Raw genomic sequence first — 21,116 nt, 5'->3', positions numbered from 1 at the left:
AGTTCACAAATGGAACTGCATCAAACTAAAAAGCCTCTATACAGCAAAAGAAACAGTCACTAGATTTAAGAGACTGCCCATAGAGTGGGAAAAAAATCTTTGCCAGATATTTATCCAATAAGGGACTGATATCCTGAATCTGCAGGGAACTCAAAAAACTTGATCCCCAAAGAATCAATATCCCAATGAATAAATGGGCACATAAATTCAATAGGAAATTTTCAAAGGAAGAGGTACAAGTGGCCAATAAATACATGAAGAAGTGTTCAACTAAGAAAGATGCGCAAATCAAAACTACACTAAGATTTCACCTCATCTCAGTTAAAATGGTCATCTTCAAGAGCAAATACAACAACAAATGCTGGTGATGATGTGATGAAACAGGAACCCTATACACTGTTGGTGGGAGTGCAAATTAGTACTACCATTATGGAAAGCAGTATGAAGATTCCTCAAAAAGTTAAAAGTTGAACTGCCATATGATACAGTGATACCATTCCTGGGCATATAGCCAAAGACACATAAGTCAGGATACAATAAACACACTTGCATACCAATGTTTATGGCAGCACGGTTCAAAGTAGCCAAGCTGTGGAAACAACCCAGATGCCCTATATCTGATGAATGGCTCAAGAAAATGTGATATATGTATATATAAGTTTTAGTCAACCACAAAGAAGAATGACACCATGTGGTTTGAAGGTAAAATGAATATAATTAGAGGACATCATGTTAAGTGAAGTAAGTCCGGTTCAGAAAGATAAAGGTCACATGTTTTCGCTCATAGGTGGAAGAGAGATACAAAAGATAAACATATACACAAAAAACATAATCATATACAAAAGTACATGTAAAACATGTTTGTAGTAGTGGAGCTACACTATGGAACTTGGGAAAGGTATGATAGAACCTCAACAATATCATAATATATAACATCTGTGAAGGTAGAGATTATAAGGATATGTATTGAAAGCTGTTAAAAAATGTGGGGTGGGAGTGAAGAGTAAGGGAGAGCAATAGAAGGGGTTGAAATGAGCAAAGTAAAATATACTCACAGTGGGGATACATTGAAAAACCCCTTTCAACATTGACTTAGAAATTAATAACAAAAGACAGGACTTAAAATAGGTACATTGTATGTGTGTGTATGTGGGAGGCTACTTGTGGGAGGACAGAGGGTGAAAGAATGAGATTAAGGTGAAGGAATATGGTGGATGGATTTCATATGATTATATGAAATAGAACAATGAAACCTGTTGCAATTGCTTTAAGTGGATTGAGAGGGGCTTGAGGAGTAGAGAGAGACGGTGGGGGTGATGTCATCAATGTACAATATAAGCCTGTTTGGAATTGTCACACTGAATCCCCCCTATACAACAAATATATCCTAATAATAAAAGGCCAATATATAAATGAATAAATAGACAAATAAAAAGTCAAGAAAACAAAGATGCCTACTATCACTAAAGTATTCAGGATTTTAGTATAGTTCCTAGCCAATGCAGTAAGACAAGAGAAATAACAAAAATATGTAATGGTTGAGAACAAAGAAGCAAAAAAAGCAAAGTGTTATTTGGAGATGATATAATTACTCACATAGGAACTATGAACAAAGTTTCATATATAAAGTATTCAGCAGAATGCTAGATCTTGAGGGACAGTATTTAAAAAAAAACACTGATTTGTGTGCGCTGCAAATGAACAGAAAAGAGGTCATTGAAAATAGCAAGTAATAGCAAAAAGATATCTAGGATTAAATCTGTTCAAAATGATGTGAGACTTTTCTGGAGGTTTTAAGACTACAAATTTGTATCATTTAAAGAATCCTGTTAGCGTGCTGTATATGATTGATAAGATATCAGTATCCTTTTAGGAATATTTTCCTGGCTGGGCACAGTGGCTCAAGCCTTATTTCTAGTTACTCAGGAGGCAGAGATTGGGAGATTCATAGTTCAAGGCTAGTCCAGGTAATAAAAGAGTTTGAGAGACTCTATTTCAACCAGTGTCTGGGCATGGGGGCTGCACCTTTTATCTCAGCTACTCAGGGAAGCATGAATAGGAGCATCATAGTCCAGGCCAGTCTGGGCATAATGTGAGGCCCTGTCTCATAAACAAACTGCAGAAATGACTGTCAGAGTGGCACAAGTGGTAGAGTATCTGCCTAGCAACCAATGGATCAAAGGAGGGAAGAGCAGAAAATACTGTGACACAACTGAAAATCATAACAGGACATATCAAAACTTAGGCTGTGCTCCTAAAACAATGCATGTTCCTAAAACAATGTTATAATTGTAAATAACTACATTTTAAAAAGGTATTGGGTGTGGTGACACATGCCTGTAATTCCAGCACTGTGATGCTAAGGCATCTGAGGATCATGAGTTGGAGGTCAGCCTGAGCTACATAGTGAATTCCAGACCAGCCTTTGCTACTTAGTGGGACCCTGTCTCAAAAAACAAAAATAAAAACAAAGACCCAAACAACAACAACATTAAAAAATAAAAGAGGAAGAAAACTGTCTCAAATCATTAACTTTTCTAAGTTGGAAAAGAGAAGTAAAATTAAGCACAAAGCAAGTAAAAGGAAGGAAACTATAAAAATCAGTAGAAATAAGTGAAGTAGAGAACAGAAAAATACTATAGAGAAAAAACTCTCAAAAGTTGGTTCTTTCAAACTTTTAGCCAAGACTGATAAAATGAGAGAAGACAAATTATTAAAATGACAAATGAAAGAGGAACATCTCATGACCTTATAGAAATAAAAAGGATTATCAGAAACAGCTGTATGCCACCAAATTGGATAACCAAGATGAAGTGGACAAATGCTTAGAAAGACATAAACTGTAGCAACCGACAAAAGAAAAAATGTGAAGTCTGAATAGATCTATAATAGGTAAAAATTGAATTACTATTGAATTACTAATTGAAGACAACTTTCCATAAAGAAAAGCTTAGGCCCAAATGACTTCAGTAGTGAATTCTTTCAAATAGTTAAGTAATTATTACCGGCTATTCACAAAAAAAGAGAAAAGGAGGGAATGCTTTCTAAGTCGAATTTCAGAGTTTGGTTTTACCCTGAACTCGGTTTATCAGACAAAGACATCCAGCAGAAAAGAAAACTATAGATCAGTATCCCTTATGAATATAGTTATAAAAGTCCCTAGCAAAACCTTAACAAACCAAATCTGGCCATATATAAAAGTAATTGTGTAGACTAGGATGAGATCTAGCCCAGAAACCAGAAATTTACAATAATCTATAAATGAAATACATCCTATTAGTAGAATAAAGGAGTAAAGCTATATGATCATCTCAGTGGACACAGAAAAAGTATTTGACAAAACCTAATAGTAACAGTACTCAGCATAATAGCAATGAAAGGGTCTTTCTTCAATCAAATAGAAGGTATCTGTTTAAAAACCCAAACTAACATCATACTTAGTGGTGGAAGTCTGAATGTCTTTTCTGTAAGATCAGGCAAAAGATAAGGATCTCTGTTCTCACCACTTCCGTTTAACATTATACATAGATTCTAGCAGACAAATTAGGAAAGAAAAAAAAATTAAAGACTCTGTATTTACAGATGACATAATCTTGTATATTAAAAAATTCTAAGGAGTTAATAAGTATTAGAACTAAAAATGAGTTCAACACAGTTATAGGACAGATCAGTTTGTAACAATTATATTTCTAAAGTCAAGCAATGAACAATCCAAAAATGAAATTAAGAAATTAGTTCCATTTACAATAATATCAAAAATACTTGGACATAAGCTTAACAGGAAGTACAACTCTTGTGGACAGAGAAATAGAAAACATCATTGAAAGAAAATTTTAAAACACCTAAATAAACAGAAAGATATTTTGTGTTTAGAAAATGTAATATTGTTAAGATGATAATATTCCCCCAAAATCTGTATATTCAGTCTTTACTGAAATTCTGTCTTTATTGAAGAAATGGGTAAATTTCAGAAATCGACATAAAATTCATGTAAAAATCAAAGGCACTCAGCATAGCCAAAACACTCTTTTGAAAAAAGAACAAAGTTGGAAGACTTACACTTTTCAATTTCAAATTTTACTATGAAGCCACAGTAATTAAGATAATGTGGTATTTGCTTAAGGTTAGATAAACAGATCAGTTCAATAGAATTCATAGTCTAAAAATAATTTCTCACATTGATGGTAATTGATTTTTCATGGTATCGAGACAGTCATGGTAAAAGAATAGTCTTTTGAGCAAATGGTAATGAGGTAACTAGATATCCACATGCAAACAAATGAAACTGAACCACTACTTCATACTGTATACAAAAATAACTCAAAATAGATCACAGACCTATGTCTAGGAGCTAAAACTATAAACTCCTAGACAAAACATGGGAGTAAACCTTTGTGCATTTAAATTAAGGAGTGGTTTCTTAAATATGACACCAAAAACTAAAGTGACAAAAAATAAATTGGGCTTTATCAAAATTAAAATGTTTGTGCATCAAAGGGCACTGTCAAGAATGTGAAGACAACCCACAAAATGGAAGAAAATGTTTGTAAATTGTGTATCTGGTAAGTCTTATGTCTAGAATATATAAGGAACTTTTATAGCTCAACAATGCAACAACAATTCAATTAAAAAAGAGGCAAAAGACTTTAACAGACCATTCTCTAAAGATGACATGCAAATGACCACTAAGAATTTGAAAACTTGTTCAACATCAGAGGTCATTAGAGAAGTGACAGTTAATTGATTCACAAATAATGGCAAATGTAAAAAAGACAATGTTGGAGAGACAACAAATGTTGGAGAGAATTTGGGCTAATTGTGATACTCAACACATTGTTATTGAGAATGTAAAATGGTGCAGCCACTTTGGAAATAGTTTGGCAAGTCCTTAAAAAGATAAATTTAGAGTTACTATATCACTCAGTCATTCCAGTCCTAGCCGTATATGTAAGATAAATTAAAACATACATACACAGAAACTTATACATGACTGTTCACAGTAGCATTATTTATGTTAGCAAAAAACTGGAGACAACTGAGATGTCTTTCAAGTGATGGAGAAGTAAAATATGGTTTATTCATATAATGGAACATTAATTCACCAGGTAAAAAGGAATAAAGTAGCTGACACTTGCTATAATGTGGGTGAACCTTGAACATTATGCTCAGTGAAAGAAGGTAAACAAGGAAAGGCCACATATTATATGATTCCATTATGTCCATTATTCTGGATATAAAATGTCCAAACTAGACAAATTCATAAGAGAAATATCCTGGTAACCTGCAGCTGTGGAGTAAATAGGGGTGACTGAGTGTGATTTTTAAGAAGAATAAAAATGTAAAATTGGATTGCAGTAATGTTGGTATAATAGTATGAATTTACTATAAGACATTGACTTGAATATTTTAAATAGGCAAACTTTATGGTACATGAATTATGTATCAAACTTTTATTAAAAAATTGACATACTATTTTTTCTCTTGAAGGACGTTTTTAACTTGAATTTCTCTAACAGAAGAAGCAATTATTTGTCTTCATGCCAAATTAGCATTTTCAGATTCTTTTTCTGATGTTACTAGAATTAAAACTTTTTGTTAATATTTTATTTCAGCATTTTTCTTTTTGCAATATTTCTACATTCTATATTGCACCAAAGTAGGCAATATGTTAATTTTACAATTGTATTTTTTGTATTTTATTTTTTGGGGAGGGCAGGGAATGGTTTTTGGTTTTTTTGAGACATGGTCTCACTATGTAGCTAAGGCTGGCCTCAAACTCATAAGCCTCCTGCCTATATCCTGAGTGCTGGGATTAGAGATATGCACCACTATGCTTGGCTGTGTTTGTCATATTTTCTACTTATGTTATTATCCATATATCCTTTTGTTCCTAACTTGAACTTAGTGCTGTATTTTCTGATAATGGAATAAAACTTTTCAGTATGCTAGAAGTGGTTAAACATACATGTTTATGTTTGAAATCTTTGTAGGCTGATGAAATGTTTTAATTGTCTTACAGATTTTACTTTCCTCATTGGTATTGCAGCGGCAGCAACAGAACCTATCGACATGGAGTATCCCGTGGCACTGAAGCTCCTCTCCTCGATGACTTTGTCATGTCTTACCTTTTTGCTCAGGTATGATTGTATTATCTTAGTTTTACGTGCATTAAATGATAAATATCTTCCTATGAAGTATATCTCTTAATTAGGACAAACTTCAAATGAGAAAATTGCAGTTCTGCTTTGTATAGCAGGTGTAGAGAGATAAAAAGATAGTCTTTTTAACACTAATTTTTAATACAATGATTTACGAGCCAGAAATTTCTTTCCTTTTATTTTAGAATTTTAGTTCATTTTAAGGATTTTATAAAGTGTGGACTGAGTTTTACATGATTCATGTGTACAATAGACAATTTTTTTTTTTAGATTTTTAAAAAATTTCTGGACAATCAGACTTAACTAGTGGTTAGTAAAATGTAAAGAAAATAAGAGGAGCTTATTTATGTATATCTCCTCATAGAAGGGTGGCTAGATGTTGATCGTCTGAGAGCTATATTCCAGCTATTTGTTCATTAATATTGTCATGTTAAATTTTTTTAGCATGTTTGAACATTTCAAAATGCTTTCTTCTCTCTTACCTTTATTTAAATAGGCATTGAAATATTTTGTTGTTAAATTACTTTTGTTTTCATGTGCTGCTGGAGTAGTATGAATAGAAACTAAAGAAAAAAAAGAAAAGATAATTAGTGCTCTTAGGTAAGGATATCCTCAAGGTATCTAATGATGGAGTTCCAAATCAGATTTACTAATGTCATAGGAAATAAACCCACAATCCTCACAGCTCACATTTTCAAGAATACTTATAAGGCTTGTTAGGTTTATGAGCAAGAAATTGAAAAATGTTTCTCTATTTGGATGTGATACTAAGGAATTGTTTTTTATAATAGTAAAAAGTGCATAATGTTTTATTTTTCATTACTGGGGATTAAACCAAGGGCCTTTTGCATGCTAAGCAAGCACTCTACCACTTGAGCTATTCCTCAGGCCCCCTTCAAAAATACAAAAAATAGGCCATTTTAGCTATTTTAAGTATGTAGTTCAGTTGTAGTAAGTACATTCACATTCTTTTACAGTCACCACCACTATCCATCTGTAGAGCACCTTTCATCTTTCCAAATTGAAGCTTCATATACCCATTAAACAGTAATTCTCCATTTCCCTGTGTCCCTGACCCCATGTTTTGCGTCTATGAATTTGATTAGTCTAAGTACTGCATATAAATGGAAATTATACATATTTTTCTTTTTTGTGACTGGATTATTGCACTTAGCATAGGGTCTTTAATGTGGCTATTACTTTTTTCTTTTAAAGAAAATTTCTGTTGTATTTAGTATATCCATACCACTTTCCTCATTACACATTCAATCTGATTTTACTCATATCTCTAAAATATCCAGATCAAAATCTCGGAACCTGTTTTTCTCTTTTCTTCATTTCTTTTGTATAGCTAATAAGTTACAAGTTTATTTAGTGTCTCTGTTCCCTTTATCAGATCCTTAGTATTTTATATCTGAGCCATACAGCAGCCTCTTAAAGAGTCTCCCTAGCATACTTTATTTTCTCCAACCAATGGAAGAGAATCTCCATTGTTTCTATCATCTAGTCATTCAACAATACCCACAGTCTGACCCCAACAAAATTAGGTTACATCTCTGGACTTGCCTTGTGCTTTGTTTTTATGTTTTTACTTCTATGTCCTTATTCTATTTTATGTCTATCAAAAATGTCTTCATCTTTAAAAACAACTTGAAGTTTCAACTCTTCTACAGTCCCTCCCCTAATTGCCCAATTAGATACAGTTTCAACTCTTTAAGTTCTTAAAATAGCTGTTGTGTGGCACTTCCTACACAGGATGTGGCATTGTAATTGTTTTGATGTTTAGATTCCAACATAGATTTTAGTCCTTTTGATGGCTAAGACCATGTCTTATATTTCTTTGTATTCAACACAATCTCTAGTATGTGATTGTGTAATGTTTTCAACATAAATGGAACTCAGTACATAATTAATTAGTTAATATCTTTTAATTTAGGAATTTTTATGTAGAATATAATATTTGAAAATATATGCAATGAAATAGATTGATGTCATATGTACTCTATAGCTGTGAACCCATTTTAAGTAAATTTTTATTTGAAAATAAACTTTCATTGAAAATTTTGTAATGAAATGATTAAAAATGAAAGGAGGAGTTATTTAAAATTGTATATATTCTGTATTTCATCCAACTTTTGCACAGTATACATTCTTCTCAGCAGCCCATGGAACCATCTCAAAAATTGATCATTATCTTAGAGCACAAAGCAAGCCTCAGCAAATATAAGAAAATAGAAATAATCCCATGCATCCTATCTGATCACAATACATTAAAACTAGAGCTCAACAACAAAAATAACAGTAGGAAACATGCAAACAATTGGAACCTGAACAACACATTGTTCAATGATCAATGGGTCATTGATGAAATAAAAGAGGAAATTATAAGATTCCTGGAAGTTAATGAAAATGAAAACATTTTCATGACTTACCAGAACCTATGGGACACAGCAAAGGCAGTCCTAAGAGGGAAGTTGATGCCATGAGTGCATATATTAAATGGACAAAAAGATCTCAAATCAATGACCTAATGCTACATCTCAAACTCCTAGAAAAACAAGAATGAGCAAATCCCAAAACAAGCAGAAGGAGAGAAATAATAAAAATAAGGGCCAAAATTAATGAAATACAAACAAAAAAACCATACAAACAATCAACAAAACACAAAGCTGGTTCTTTGAAAAAATAAACAAGATTGACAAACCCCTGGCAAACCTGACTAAAATGAAGAGAGAAAAAACCCAAATCAGTAAAATCAGAAATGCAAAAGGAGAGATAGCAACAAAACCATGGAAGTCCAGGAAATCATCAGACTACTTTGAGAATCTATATTCTAATAACCTTAAAATCTTGAAGAAATGGACAGATTTCTAGATACTTATGACCATCCAAAATTGAACCAATAGGATATTAATCCCCTGAATAGATCTGTAACACAAAATGAAATTGAAGCAACAATAAAGAGTCTCCCAAAAAAGAGAAGTCCAGGACCTGATGGATTCTCTGCTGAATTCTATTAGACCTTTAAAGAAGGGATAATACCAACTCTCCTTAAACTTTTCCATGAAATACAAAGGGAAGGAATACTGCCTAACTCATTCTATGAAGCCAGCATTACACTCATCCCAAAACCAGGCAAAGAGACCTCCAAAAAAGGATAACTATAGGCCAATTTCCTTAATGAACATCAATGCAAAAATCCTCAATAAAATAATGGCAAACTGAATCCAACAACATATCAGAAAGATCACCATGACCAAGTCAGTTTCATCATACAGAGATGATGCAGAGGTAGTTCAACATACACAAATCTATAAATGTGTATGCAACACATTAATAGAAGCAAAGACAAAAACCACTTGCTTATCTCAATAGATGCAGAAAAAGACTTTGATAAGACCCAACATCACTTCATGATAAAAGCTCTAAGAAAACTAGGAATAGAAGGAATGTACCTCAACATTGTAAAGGCTATATATGACAAACCTACAGCCAACATCATACTTAAGAAAAACTGAAACCATTTCCCCTAAAATCAGGAACCAGACAAGGGTGCCCACTATCCCCACTCCTATTCAATATAGTCCTGGAATTCCTAGCCAGAGCTATTAGGCAAGGAGAAGAAATAAAAGGAATACAAATAGGTAAAGTAACTGTCGAAGTATTCCTATTTGCAAACGACATGATCCTACATCTTAAGGACCCAAAAAACTCTACCCCAAAACTCCTAGACACCATAAACAGCTTCAGCAAGGTGACAGGATACAAAATCAACTTACAGAAATCATTAGCTTTTCTATACATCAACAATGAACAAATTGAGTAAGAATATATAGAAACAATTCCATTTACAATAGTCTCAAAAAAAAAAAATCAAATACCTAGGAGTAAACTTAACAAAGGATGTGAATGACCTCTACAAGGAGAATTACAAACCCCTGAAGAAGGAGATTGAGGAAGACTGTAGAAGGTGGAAAGACCTCCCATGCTCATGGATTGGTAGAATCAACATAGTAATAATGGATATACTACCAAAAGCAATTTATATGTTTAATGCAATTCCCATCAAAATCCCAATGACATTCATCATAGAGATTGAAAAATCTACCCTACAGTTCATTTGGAAACACAAGAGACCTCAAATAGCCAAGGCGATACTGAGCAAAAAGAGCAATGCTAGAGGTATCATAATACGCAACTTCAAACTACATTACAAAGCAATAGCAATAAAAACAGCATGGTACTGGCCCAAAAACAGACATGAAGATCAGTGGAACAGAATAGAGGATCCAGATATGAATTCACACAACTATGCCTACCTTATTTTTGACAAGGCACCAAAAAATGGTGGAGAAAAGACAGCCTCTTCAACAAATGTTGCTGGAAGAGTGGTTATCTGCCTGCAAAAAGGTGAAACTAGATCCATATTTATCACCCTGTACTTTCAACTCAAAATGGATCAAGGACCTTAATATCAGACCCAAAACTCTGAAGTTAGTACAGGAAAGAGCAGGGGATACTCTGGAAGCAATAGGTACAGGCAAGGACTTCCTCAGTAGAACCCCAGCAGCTCAGCAACTAAGAGAAAGGATGGACAAAGGGGGCTACATAGAATTACAAAGCTTCTGCACAACAAAAGAATTGGTCTCTAAACTGAAGAGACCACCCACAGAGTGGGAGAAAATATTTGCCAGCTATACATCAAAGAACTGATAACCAGAATATACAGGGAACTTGAAAAACTAAACTCTCCCCAAATCAATGAACCAATTAAGAAATGTGCAATTGGATTAAGCAGAACTTTCTCAAAAGAAGAAATTCAGTTGGCCAGAAAACACATGAAAAAATGCTCACCATCTCTAGCAATAAAGGAAATGCAAATCAAAACCACAATAAGATTCCACCTCACCCCTGTTAGAATAGCTATCATCAAAAACACCACCACCAACAGCTGTTGGTGAGGATGTGGGCAAAAAGGAACCCTCATACACTGCTGGTGGGAACGCAGCTAGTGTAACCACTCTGGAAAGCAATATGGAGGCTTCTTAAAAAACTAAACATAGATCTGCCATCTGATCCCACAGTTCCATTCCTAGGGATATACCCAAAGAAATGTGACTCAGGTTATTCCAGAGGCACCTTCACACCCATGTTTATTGCAGCACTATTTACAATACCCAAGTTATGGAAATAGCCAAGATGCCCCACTACTAATGAATGGATTAAGAAAATGTGGTATTTATACACAATGGAGTTTTACTCAGCCATGAAGAAGAATGAAATCTTACCATTTGCAAGTAAATGGATGGAACTGGAGAACATCATTCTGAGCGAGGTTAGCCAAGCTCAGAAGACCAAAAATCGTATGTTTTCCCTCATATGCAGACTTTAGATCTAAGGCAAATGCAGAATGATGTTGGACCTGGGTCACACGCTAAGGGGAGAGCACATACGGGAGGAATGGGGATAAGTAGGAAATCTAAAACTTGAAAGTGTTGGATGTCCCCACTGCAGAGGAGCTAATACAGTGACCTTAAAATGACAGAGGTCAATAGGGGAAGGTGACTGGGAAGTAGTGAAGAGGTCAGATAGAGATGAATGAATTCGGGTTATAATACACTTGTGCATGGAAGCAATTGCTAGGAATCTGTCTGTATAGCTGTCCTTATCTCAGCTAGCAAAAACGCTTTGTCTTTCTTATTCTTGCTTATGTCTACTCTTCAACAAAATTGGAGAAAAGGGTAGAACAGGTTCTGCCTGGAAGCCAGGGGGTGGGGGGAAATTGGAGGGGGTGGGAGGCAGGGGGAGAGAGAAATGGTCCAAACAATGTATGCACATATGAATAAATGAATAAAAATTGTATATATTCTGGAAATACTATGTGATAAATTAAAATATAATAGTAGATTAAGATTATAGTAAAACTGAAATAGAGATATTTCCTTCTTATTTTTGTTTTCTTCAGTGGCGGCATGATTTTGTGCATGGATGGATAAACATACCTGTGACTCATGAAACACAGGAAGAATGTCTTGGGATGGCAGTATTAGATATGATGAGAATAGCCAAAGAAAAAGATCAAACTCCACTGGCTATCTATAACTCTATCAGGTAATTTCCTTCTTCATGTATATTAACATAAATGAATGGTTATAGAGTTTAAGTAGTTTACTTGTTTTTTTTCTATGTTTGCCCACACCTTTTGATTTTATCATGATAAAAAATTGGACTGGGAATATAGCTTAGTGGTAGAGTGCTTGCCTAGCATGAACAAGGCCATGGGTCCAATATCTAGCATAGCGCAAAAATGAAAAAAAAACTATTTTACGCACATAAATTTTTTGTTTATATAACTTCAGGAGCAGAAATTATTGAAAGAGTTCTAGTACTATAGAAAATATCAGAAGTATTCGATATCTATCTATGTTTTGATTGATACATTCTTAAAAGGCTTGGTAAGTTCAGAGGAATGGAAAGAACACTTAGAGGGATAATTTTTGATAATAGATCCTTGAATTATGTAAATGATTTGAATTGGTATTTCTCAAATTGTGTTTTATGTTTCACTTGCTTTAGAATCACTGGGGTACATTTTAAAATCAGATTCATGGACCATAATCTAACAGATTTGGTGCAGCCCACAACTGTAAAATTTTACAGGTGCTAAAGAGGGTTCTTATGCAAGTGATCCAAACAGCATTCTCTAATATCTTCTGCACATTGGATTTTGACAATCAAAACAGTGTTTTGAAGCACTACTTTTATAGCCCAGCTTTAGTGACTGTAAATTTTCTTCTTTTTAAAAAGGACATATATAGCTATAATAAGAATGCTTTGATTATCTTTTTTAGTTGGAAGACTAAATGTGTATTTTATCCTACATACTCACCAGATTAAAAGTTTGGGGAGTGTGAATGTGATTAAGACTTCCTTTCCTTTTTGCTGTTGTTCCCCTAGTAAATAACTTAAGTCAGTTCTTTGCACAATACTTTCAAAAACAGTTACATGTCCAGTTGGCAGAGGATCAATTTCTGTGTTTTCCTTTTTGGTTTAAAGTTTTCTTGTTTTGTTTTCAGATGCCCTGTTAGGCTTAACTCAAGGGAGAAGGCCATAAGGGACTGATGTGAGGGACTCACTTAGGAATCTAGAAGATTATGTTCAAAGGAAAGCCAAAAACATTCCTGTTTTCTACTAAGACCTTGATCTTTATTAAAGTGCAGACAGATACACATTAGATATTAGTTTTCTGATAAAATTCTATTCTTCAACTGTATTAACAACTTCTAAGATACTCTTCCTCCAACTCTGTTCTACTTTAGCCTGGCATATAGCAAGTATTACAAATAAGCTTTGAATGAATGACAAAAACACGTCTGCCTTGCTTGCCTTTTTAATATAGTTTAACGCATTTTTAACTCACCGAAGTTTTTCACATTCTCATTTGTGCTTATTTCTGAAAGATAATCAAGGAACTCTACTCATTGTTAATTGTCTTTAGGATTAATGGGAGAATAGATGAGAGATTAATTATTGGTAAGAAAAAACCAAACAGCTTTGTTCTGGAAATATTCAGGAAGATGCAGATCTTTGAATAATACAAATATGCATATTCTTTCCTAGACTGAAAAAAAAAGGTGACTGTATCTGTCTGTGTCTGTGAACACGTGTCTTTATGTATACATGTGCACTTGAATATATATGTTTATGCACGTGCGTGTGGATGTGCGTGCATTAGATACTCTTTTGCATGTTCATTCCTAATTGGATATTGTGGCTTAGGTGTTCATAATACAGAAAGTGAAGGAAGCTAGTAAGAGTTTTTTGTTTTTATTCTTCATGTGCTCTTTAAAAATTATTTGTTAAAGGTTAGGGAGGGAAGGGCTAGGGAATGGAAAGAGATTGAAAGAGATTCTTTTTTTCCAATGTTAATTATTTATTTTATTATTTTACTGGGGGTACATTGTGACATTTATAAAAGTTCTTACAATATATCATAGTTGAATTCACCCCCTCCATCATTCTCTATTCCCCCTCCCCCCCATTCCTGAAATAGTTTCAACTGGTCTGATTTACATACATGACTACGTAATATTTCAACCATATTCACCCTCCTACATCCTTTCCTTATATCCTCTTCCCTCCCACTGGTACCAGCCCCCAGACAGGACCTGTTTTGCCTTCCTCTTCCCTGTTTTTGAAAAATAAAAGGAAATTTTTGTTTGTTTAAGATAAACACCTGTCCAAGGTGTTTCATTGTGACATTTACATATTTATATGTATCATAACCTGAATTTCTAGCCCAGTTTTTAACAAGTGAACACATACATAGTTTATGAGGTTTCTACAGGAGAGTCACTTAAGATGCAATAAATATTACATTAAAATTGTCAGTTGTAGGGCTGGGGATATAGCTCAAGTGATAGAATGCCTGCCTAGGAAACGTGAGGCCTTGCTTTCAAACCTCAGTACTATTTTAAAAAGTTGTGTAAAATAAATGTACCATGTTAATTTACCTGTGAAAGCTATTCTTGTAAATGGAAAGCATAAGATACATATCATCTCATCTTTGAGAGTTTTTTGTTGTTAAATGAAAATCACCTGATTCCTTTTTAAAAGAGATTCTGTTGAACTTGAAAACAATAGACTAGGGCCAATGCTACTTACATTGGCAACTGAGCTATGTACCACATATCACTAGACTAACTTTCTAAAGAATGAAGCAAGTGCTGGTCTTTCCAGTGATCTATCTCAGTTATAAAAATAAGATAGACATTTCGCTGCAAATTACATTCTCTGGAACAAAAAGTAGTATAGTCAAAGTCAAGCTCAGTTTTAGAGCCCTTTGGAGCTAGACTGTTATTAATATATATTTACTTATAAGTGTATAATTACTATGAAAAATATACATTATTAGAATAATGTATAAAATTAGGGACTCGACCTATTCCAAACAGGAACAGAGTGTTAATTTTGAGATCTGAAAAATGAGCAGAATTTATTGGGCGAAGAAGATACGCAGGGAAATGTAGTAATGTATAGATTCCATAGAAAAGCCTTTGTGGCAGAAGGGAGCCTAGGTAGAATGAAAAGAGTCAGTGTATGTAGAGCTCAAAGTGCTAGTAGGAGAACATGTAGGTAGAACCTTAGGATCATGTTAAGAAGCTTGAGAACCTTAAGAAACCATACAAGCGTGTTAAGCTAGGGTAAAATGATTAATTTGTCTTTTTTTTTTTTTTAACAAGATCCTTATGCCTTCATTGTAGAAAACAAACCAGAGGGAGGTAAAAATAAATGTAAATGTGAGTTGATCTGATAGATAAGATAGTAGGCTATTGCAGCAGTTCCTCTAGGAGATGGTAAGTCATGAGAAAAACTGGCAAATAAGAGAAATATTTAAAAGGAAAATTGAGGAGATGTGGTGATGATTTGATAGTGTGATTGAGGGTAAAATGTAATGCAGAAAGATGTTTCCTTGGTTTCTGGGGCTTGCAGAAATAGATGAATTGTAGTACTCCTTACTCAAGAAAATCTTTTGGGGGAGGAAGTTAAGGGGACTTATGATTTTGGTTTGATATATTGCTTGAGAAATTTTTGAGGAATCCAAATTAAATGGGTAGATTGACTTGATTTTGGGACAAATGGACATAAAACTTAGTGATTGAGGCTGGAGGTAGAACTAGTCATTTTCATATGAAATATCTAGAAAGAGTATAAGCCCTATAACATTTAATCACAAGGTGTAAAGGACAATGAACCCTCAAAGACCGAGAAAGAGTAGCCAAATAAATGTGGATAAAATCAGGAAAGCTAAGGGTAGAGAGAGTTCCAAGAAGAGAATGATCAATAGTGTTGAATGCTGCTAAAAAGTGACAAATAAAATCAATGTGGAAATATGATTTTAGCACATGGAAGTCTTTCATGATTCTAGCAAGAGCATCTTCTCTTGGAATGTTGAAACAGAACTGACATAGGAATGAGTTGAGGAGTAAATAAATGGAAGGTAAGAAGATGGAAATGGATGTTTAAAAAGATCAGATAGGCTACAGCTGGAGGTAAATGTGGAATAAAGAGATTCTCAAATTTAAGATGAGAAGGACTTCAGTATTCTTAAAATGCATGGGTAGAAAAGAGTATGCAGAGCAAAGTCTTGAGATGGTTTGTATATGTATTAGAGAAAGGGAGAGCATATAGGTAGATACATGTCAAAGAAATGGCTTAATTAGCAGGTTTATAAGTGAGGAGAGAAAATAAGTGCAGATGTCTATAGATGTGCTAGCAGAATATTAAGGGAGCCTGCAAGGGGAAGGTGAAGGCATTTGTTCAGAAAAAATGTAAGAATGTTTGCTGAAGTTTGTGACAGAAGTAAGAAGGAGCTTTGAGGAAAATGGAGAAGCTTTGAAATGGCTATGGAACTTGGGAAAATTAGCTGAACAGAGAAATGTCGTAAAAGTGATGGCAGGAATACAGCCTTTTGAAACTGATGATTATGCATTTATAATGCAACCCAGTTTCTCTGTAAAATGGCTTTCTTTAGCTATGCTTCTGCCTTACTTGAATGCAGAACTCTGAGAGTCCATGCAGGGGCCTTATGTACAGTGGTGAAGAAGGGTGCAAGTAAGCAGTGGTATGCTGGTAACAATCATTTGCCCAAAAAACAAAAATAGGAAGACTGATGTTTTTGATTTGTTTGCAACTTCTGTTGATATGGATGGTATAAATATTCTATCATGGCCAATTTTTAAGGTATTGACCTGATATTCCAATTTAGAATTGGGAGCAATGGCAGACCTTTTTCCCCATTTACATATGGTAGATGTAAATAATCTCAAAGACATAAGTAGTAGTAAAATACATAACAAAAATAAAAAATTAGAGTAATTAAGAAGTTATGAATTTCAGCTGTGTGCCAGTGGCTCATACCTGTGATCCTAGCTACTTGAGAGGCTGAAATTGGGAGTAGTGTGGTTTGAGGCCAGCCTGGGCAAAAACTTAGCAAGACCCCATCTCAATGGAAAAAAGCTGGGCATGGTGGTATATACCTGTCATCCAAGCTATGGGGGTAAAGACTAAAATAGGAGGATTGTGATCCAGGCCTGCCTGGGCAAAAAGGGAGACACTATCTCCAAAACAACCAGAGCAAAAAGAGCTGAAAGTATGCCTCAAGTGATAGAGCACCTGCCTACCAATCACAAAGCCCTGAGTTCAAACCCAAGTTAGGAGTTGTTTGTTACCTGTATATTTAATATAACTTATTTAAATATTATATTTCTTAAATTATTTCAGCCATAAGCTGAAAAATATCTTTATAATAATAATCACTCAGCCTGAGCCAGCTCCAGAATGTTAAAATAGGTGACAATATGGAGCAGTTCACATAATACTGTGAAAACAAAGAGAAGAACATCTAACTCACTCATTGAATGAGGTACACACAGATTTCCTGGATTTGATGACGCTTGAGCTGAGATTTGTAGGATGAGTAAGAGCTAATCAGATAGGGGATAGGGTGATAGGAATAAATATTATCAAATGTGAAGGCATGGAAATTTTGTAGTTCTACTTCTGAAATAAAATGTTCATCAGAAGCAGAGAAATAGATTATTTCTCTTCTTTAGGTTATTGTTCATAGAACTGAAAGTACAGAAGAGTCAGAACATTTGTAAAAGGAATTATTTTGATCCTAAGGAAATATTGGGAGTTATTGAAGTTGACATGACAAAACAATATGTACAAAAGTATGTCTGCATAATGAACAATAGCATCCAACAAAATCCATCAATTTCAGAATATACATAAATTTTGAAGTAGACTATAGGAAGTATTTGCAGCGTAGATCAATAAATGACAAAAATATCTTATAAATGAATGATGATCAAGAAAATGAATTTTTAGAGACTCCATTATTAACTAGATGGAGAATTCATTTCTCTAGGGAAAGAAAATTCACATTTCCTATTGTAAACTTTTTGGTAATTCAGGGAGTGTGTATATATCAACTCTGTAGATTGTGGTTATGTCAACTTTTACTTCACTTGACTACTGTGTTGTAGCGTTGACTATCATGGAAAAAGGTAGGGACCTTTCAATTTTGTTTAAGATTTATCTTCCAACTTTTGTTTTGTTTTTTCTGTGTGTGCTCATTACTCCTAGCTACAAGACATTCTTACCAAAATGTGTTCGAGCAAAGATCCAAGACTATCATATTTTGACAAGGAAGCGAATAAGGTACAGATTTCGCAGATTTATTCAGCAGTTCAGTCAATGCAAAGCCACTGCCAGAAACTTGAAACTTAAATATCTTATAAATCTGGAAACTCTTCAGTCTGCCTTCTACACAGAACAATTTGAAGTAAAAGAATCTGGAAGAGGTCCTTCAGGTGAGGAGATTTTTGCAACCATTATAATAACTGGAAACGGTGGAATTCAGTGGTCAAGAGGGAAACATAAAGAAAGTGAGACACTGACAGAACAGGTAATCCTTAATGATATGTTCTCATTCTTTGTTATGCTAAGTAGAATGATAAAAATAAAGTAATTTTAGTCATTTGAAACATGATCTTCCAATTTTCTTCTACAGATAGAAGTGAAAGTATAGTGTGAAATCATCAAGTCCACAGCTATAGTTCTTTTCTTGTTGTTTTTAATTTAAAATTTTATGACAAAACAGTAACATTTTATACTTTCAGAAAAGGGATGAATTCGATAAGTGATTTTAGATCAGTTTTGATTCCCCTTTTCTTTAAGTATTGATGATAAGGAAGCACAATCATAAAACTAATTAAATGGAAAAGATTGATTTATGATAATGTATACCTGTTAAATAATTAATTTAGTTTTTAGGTTTGCATTGCAAGTTTTAAATTTGTCATATCTATTGTTCTTGGATTCTTTCAGAGATTTAGTGGGATTATTTTATTTTTATTTTTTTCTATCATCTTTGGTAGTTAATTCTCCAATTTTCTCGCAGTTCTTATTAAAGTTAATTGTTTTGAAGAGTATTATAACATAATTTAGATTCCTGGCATCATTTAATACTCTCATTTTTACGTTAAAGCAAGTTAAGTATAGTATTAGGGTTAGATTTTAGGGAGAAGCAATCACATTTAATGCCTGTTTTTTATCAATACCTTTATTATCTTAAAGAATTTTGGATAACTGTTGTTTCCTTTTTAAGTTTTATTTAAAAATGGCTTCATAACTTTGTAATTTTAAATGCTCTTTTAATTACAGGATTTACAGTTGTACTGTGATTTTCCTGATATTATTGATGTCAGTATTAAACAAGCAAACCAGGAATGTTCAAATGAAAGTAGAATTGTAACTATTCATAAACAGGATGGAAAAATTTTGGTAAGCTTGTTTTTATGGCTAAATAGTAGTTACATTTTACATTTGTCAAAAATAAGTGTTTTAGAATCTTCTAACTAAAGTTACTTTCTTACAGAAATCTCAATTATGGTTATTAGTATAACTCTAAACCTAAATTTCAGTTAAGAAAATTATTACATTTAGTCTTTTGTGTTACTACTATTATCTTCCCACAGAGTTTTTTGTACCTTGCTATATTTTTCACTCATTTTTATGATTAACAAAGCATCAGTTACTCCTACACCTTTCCTTTGATTCTAGGACATGCTAGTTCTTTGATGTTACGTTTATTCCTAACTAAAATATCTTTTCTAATCAATAGGAATGTGCATAATGCCAATCATACTGCCTAATTAGAACAGAAAAATAAAACAATATTATTTGGGATCTGTATGATACAGTATAAACTATTCCCAAATGAGCCTTATTCAAACTGTAAGACATGATTGACTCTAAAGGATTAGTCCTGTTTTATTTTGTTTTTTAAAATAGCTTCAGAAATCTCATTTAATTGAAAAGGAAGAAATAAATTCTTTTCTATTATTCTGTTAAATTTATTTTATTTATTTATTTTTATTTCTTTTATTCATATATGTATACAATGTTTGGGTCACTTCTCCCCTCCACCCCCTCCCTTACCCTCCTTCCCCCTCCCCTCCTACCCCCTCGCTACCAGGCAGAAACTATTTTGCCCTTATCTCTAATTTTGTTGAAGAGAGAGTATAAGCAATAATAGGAAAGAACAAGGGTTTTTGCTAGTTGAGATAAGGATAGCTATACAGGGAGTTTACTGGCATTGCTTTCCTGTACATATGTGTTTCCTTTTAAATTAATTCTTCTCAAACTAACCTTTTCTCTATTTCCTGGTCCCCTTCTCTTATTGGCCTCTGTCGCTTTAAAGTTTCTGCATTAGTTCCTTTGCTTTGAGGACATCAAATGCTATCTTGTTTTTTTTTTTGGGTTTCTTGCTTATCCTCATACCTTCCTTGTGTGCTCTCACCTCATTATGTGCTCAAAGTCCAATCCCCTTGTTGTGTTTGCCCTTAACCTAAAGTCCGCATATGAGGGAGAACATACGATTTTTGGCTAACCTCGCTCAGGATGATGTTCTCCAGTTCCATCCATTTATCTGGTGGTATGCGTCCTCCCAAGCAGGTTAGGAGATGGTGTCTGGTGGCACTGGAGCCCTCCTGGCTTCTCTGTTCAACATGGTGTGGGGATGCTATGCGCAGGCTGGGGATGTGGAGGTGTCAGAGTTTTGCCTGTTCTTGGTGGTTTTTCCTGCCAGGTGTATCTCCAGCGTCTTTCCAAGAGTTTACTTTAGGAATCACGCTTTCTGCTTCCTCCCGCTAGTTGCCATCTTTAACAGAATCTCTCCTGTTAAATTTATTTTTATCTGTTTCTTTTTAATTTGGATGCTTTTTGACCTTCTGGCTCAAATGTTATATTAATGTTATTTTTTTTCATTTATCTTAAATATCTGTATGGCTTACCATTTTGAATTATTACAAAAATTATAAATGGCTTGCAACTTAGCACACTTTCCTATTCTTAGGTAAAAATATAATAAATAGTGTACATCTACTAGCT

The 21,116-nt window shown here is 33.9% G+C and overlaps 1 protein-coding gene across 2 annotated transcripts in view; it reads left to right on the top strand.

Annotated features, from left to right (window-relative positions):
* The window catches only part of Jak2 (Janus kinase 2), a 95,371-nt gene that overhangs the window by 34,780 nt on the left and 39,475 nt on the right, over positions 1-21,116 (top strand). The window contains exons 5-8 of one of the 2 annotated variants that reach the window (XM_020173383.2): positions 6,020-6,137; positions 12,124-12,269; positions 18,309-18,630; positions 19,389-19,508. In XM_020173383.2, the coding sequence (XP_020028972.1) occupies positions 6,020-6,137; positions 12,124-12,269; positions 18,309-18,630; positions 19,389-19,508 (706 nt within the window). Of the gene's footprint in view, positions 1-6,019; positions 6,138-12,123; positions 12,270-18,308; positions 18,631-19,388; positions 19,509-21,116 lie in introns of those variants that run through there. The other variant, XM_074051935.1, reaches the window with a different exon arrangement.

This window comes from Castor canadensis, chromosome 13 (genome assembly GCF_047511655.1).
Source record: "Castor canadensis chromosome 13, mCasCan1.hap1v2, whole genome shotgun sequence".
Classification (NCBI taxonomy): domain Eukaryota; kingdom Metazoa; phylum Chordata; class Mammalia; order Rodentia; family Castoridae; genus Castor; species Castor canadensis.
This window is presented reverse-complemented; position numbering and strand designations above follow the sequence as displayed.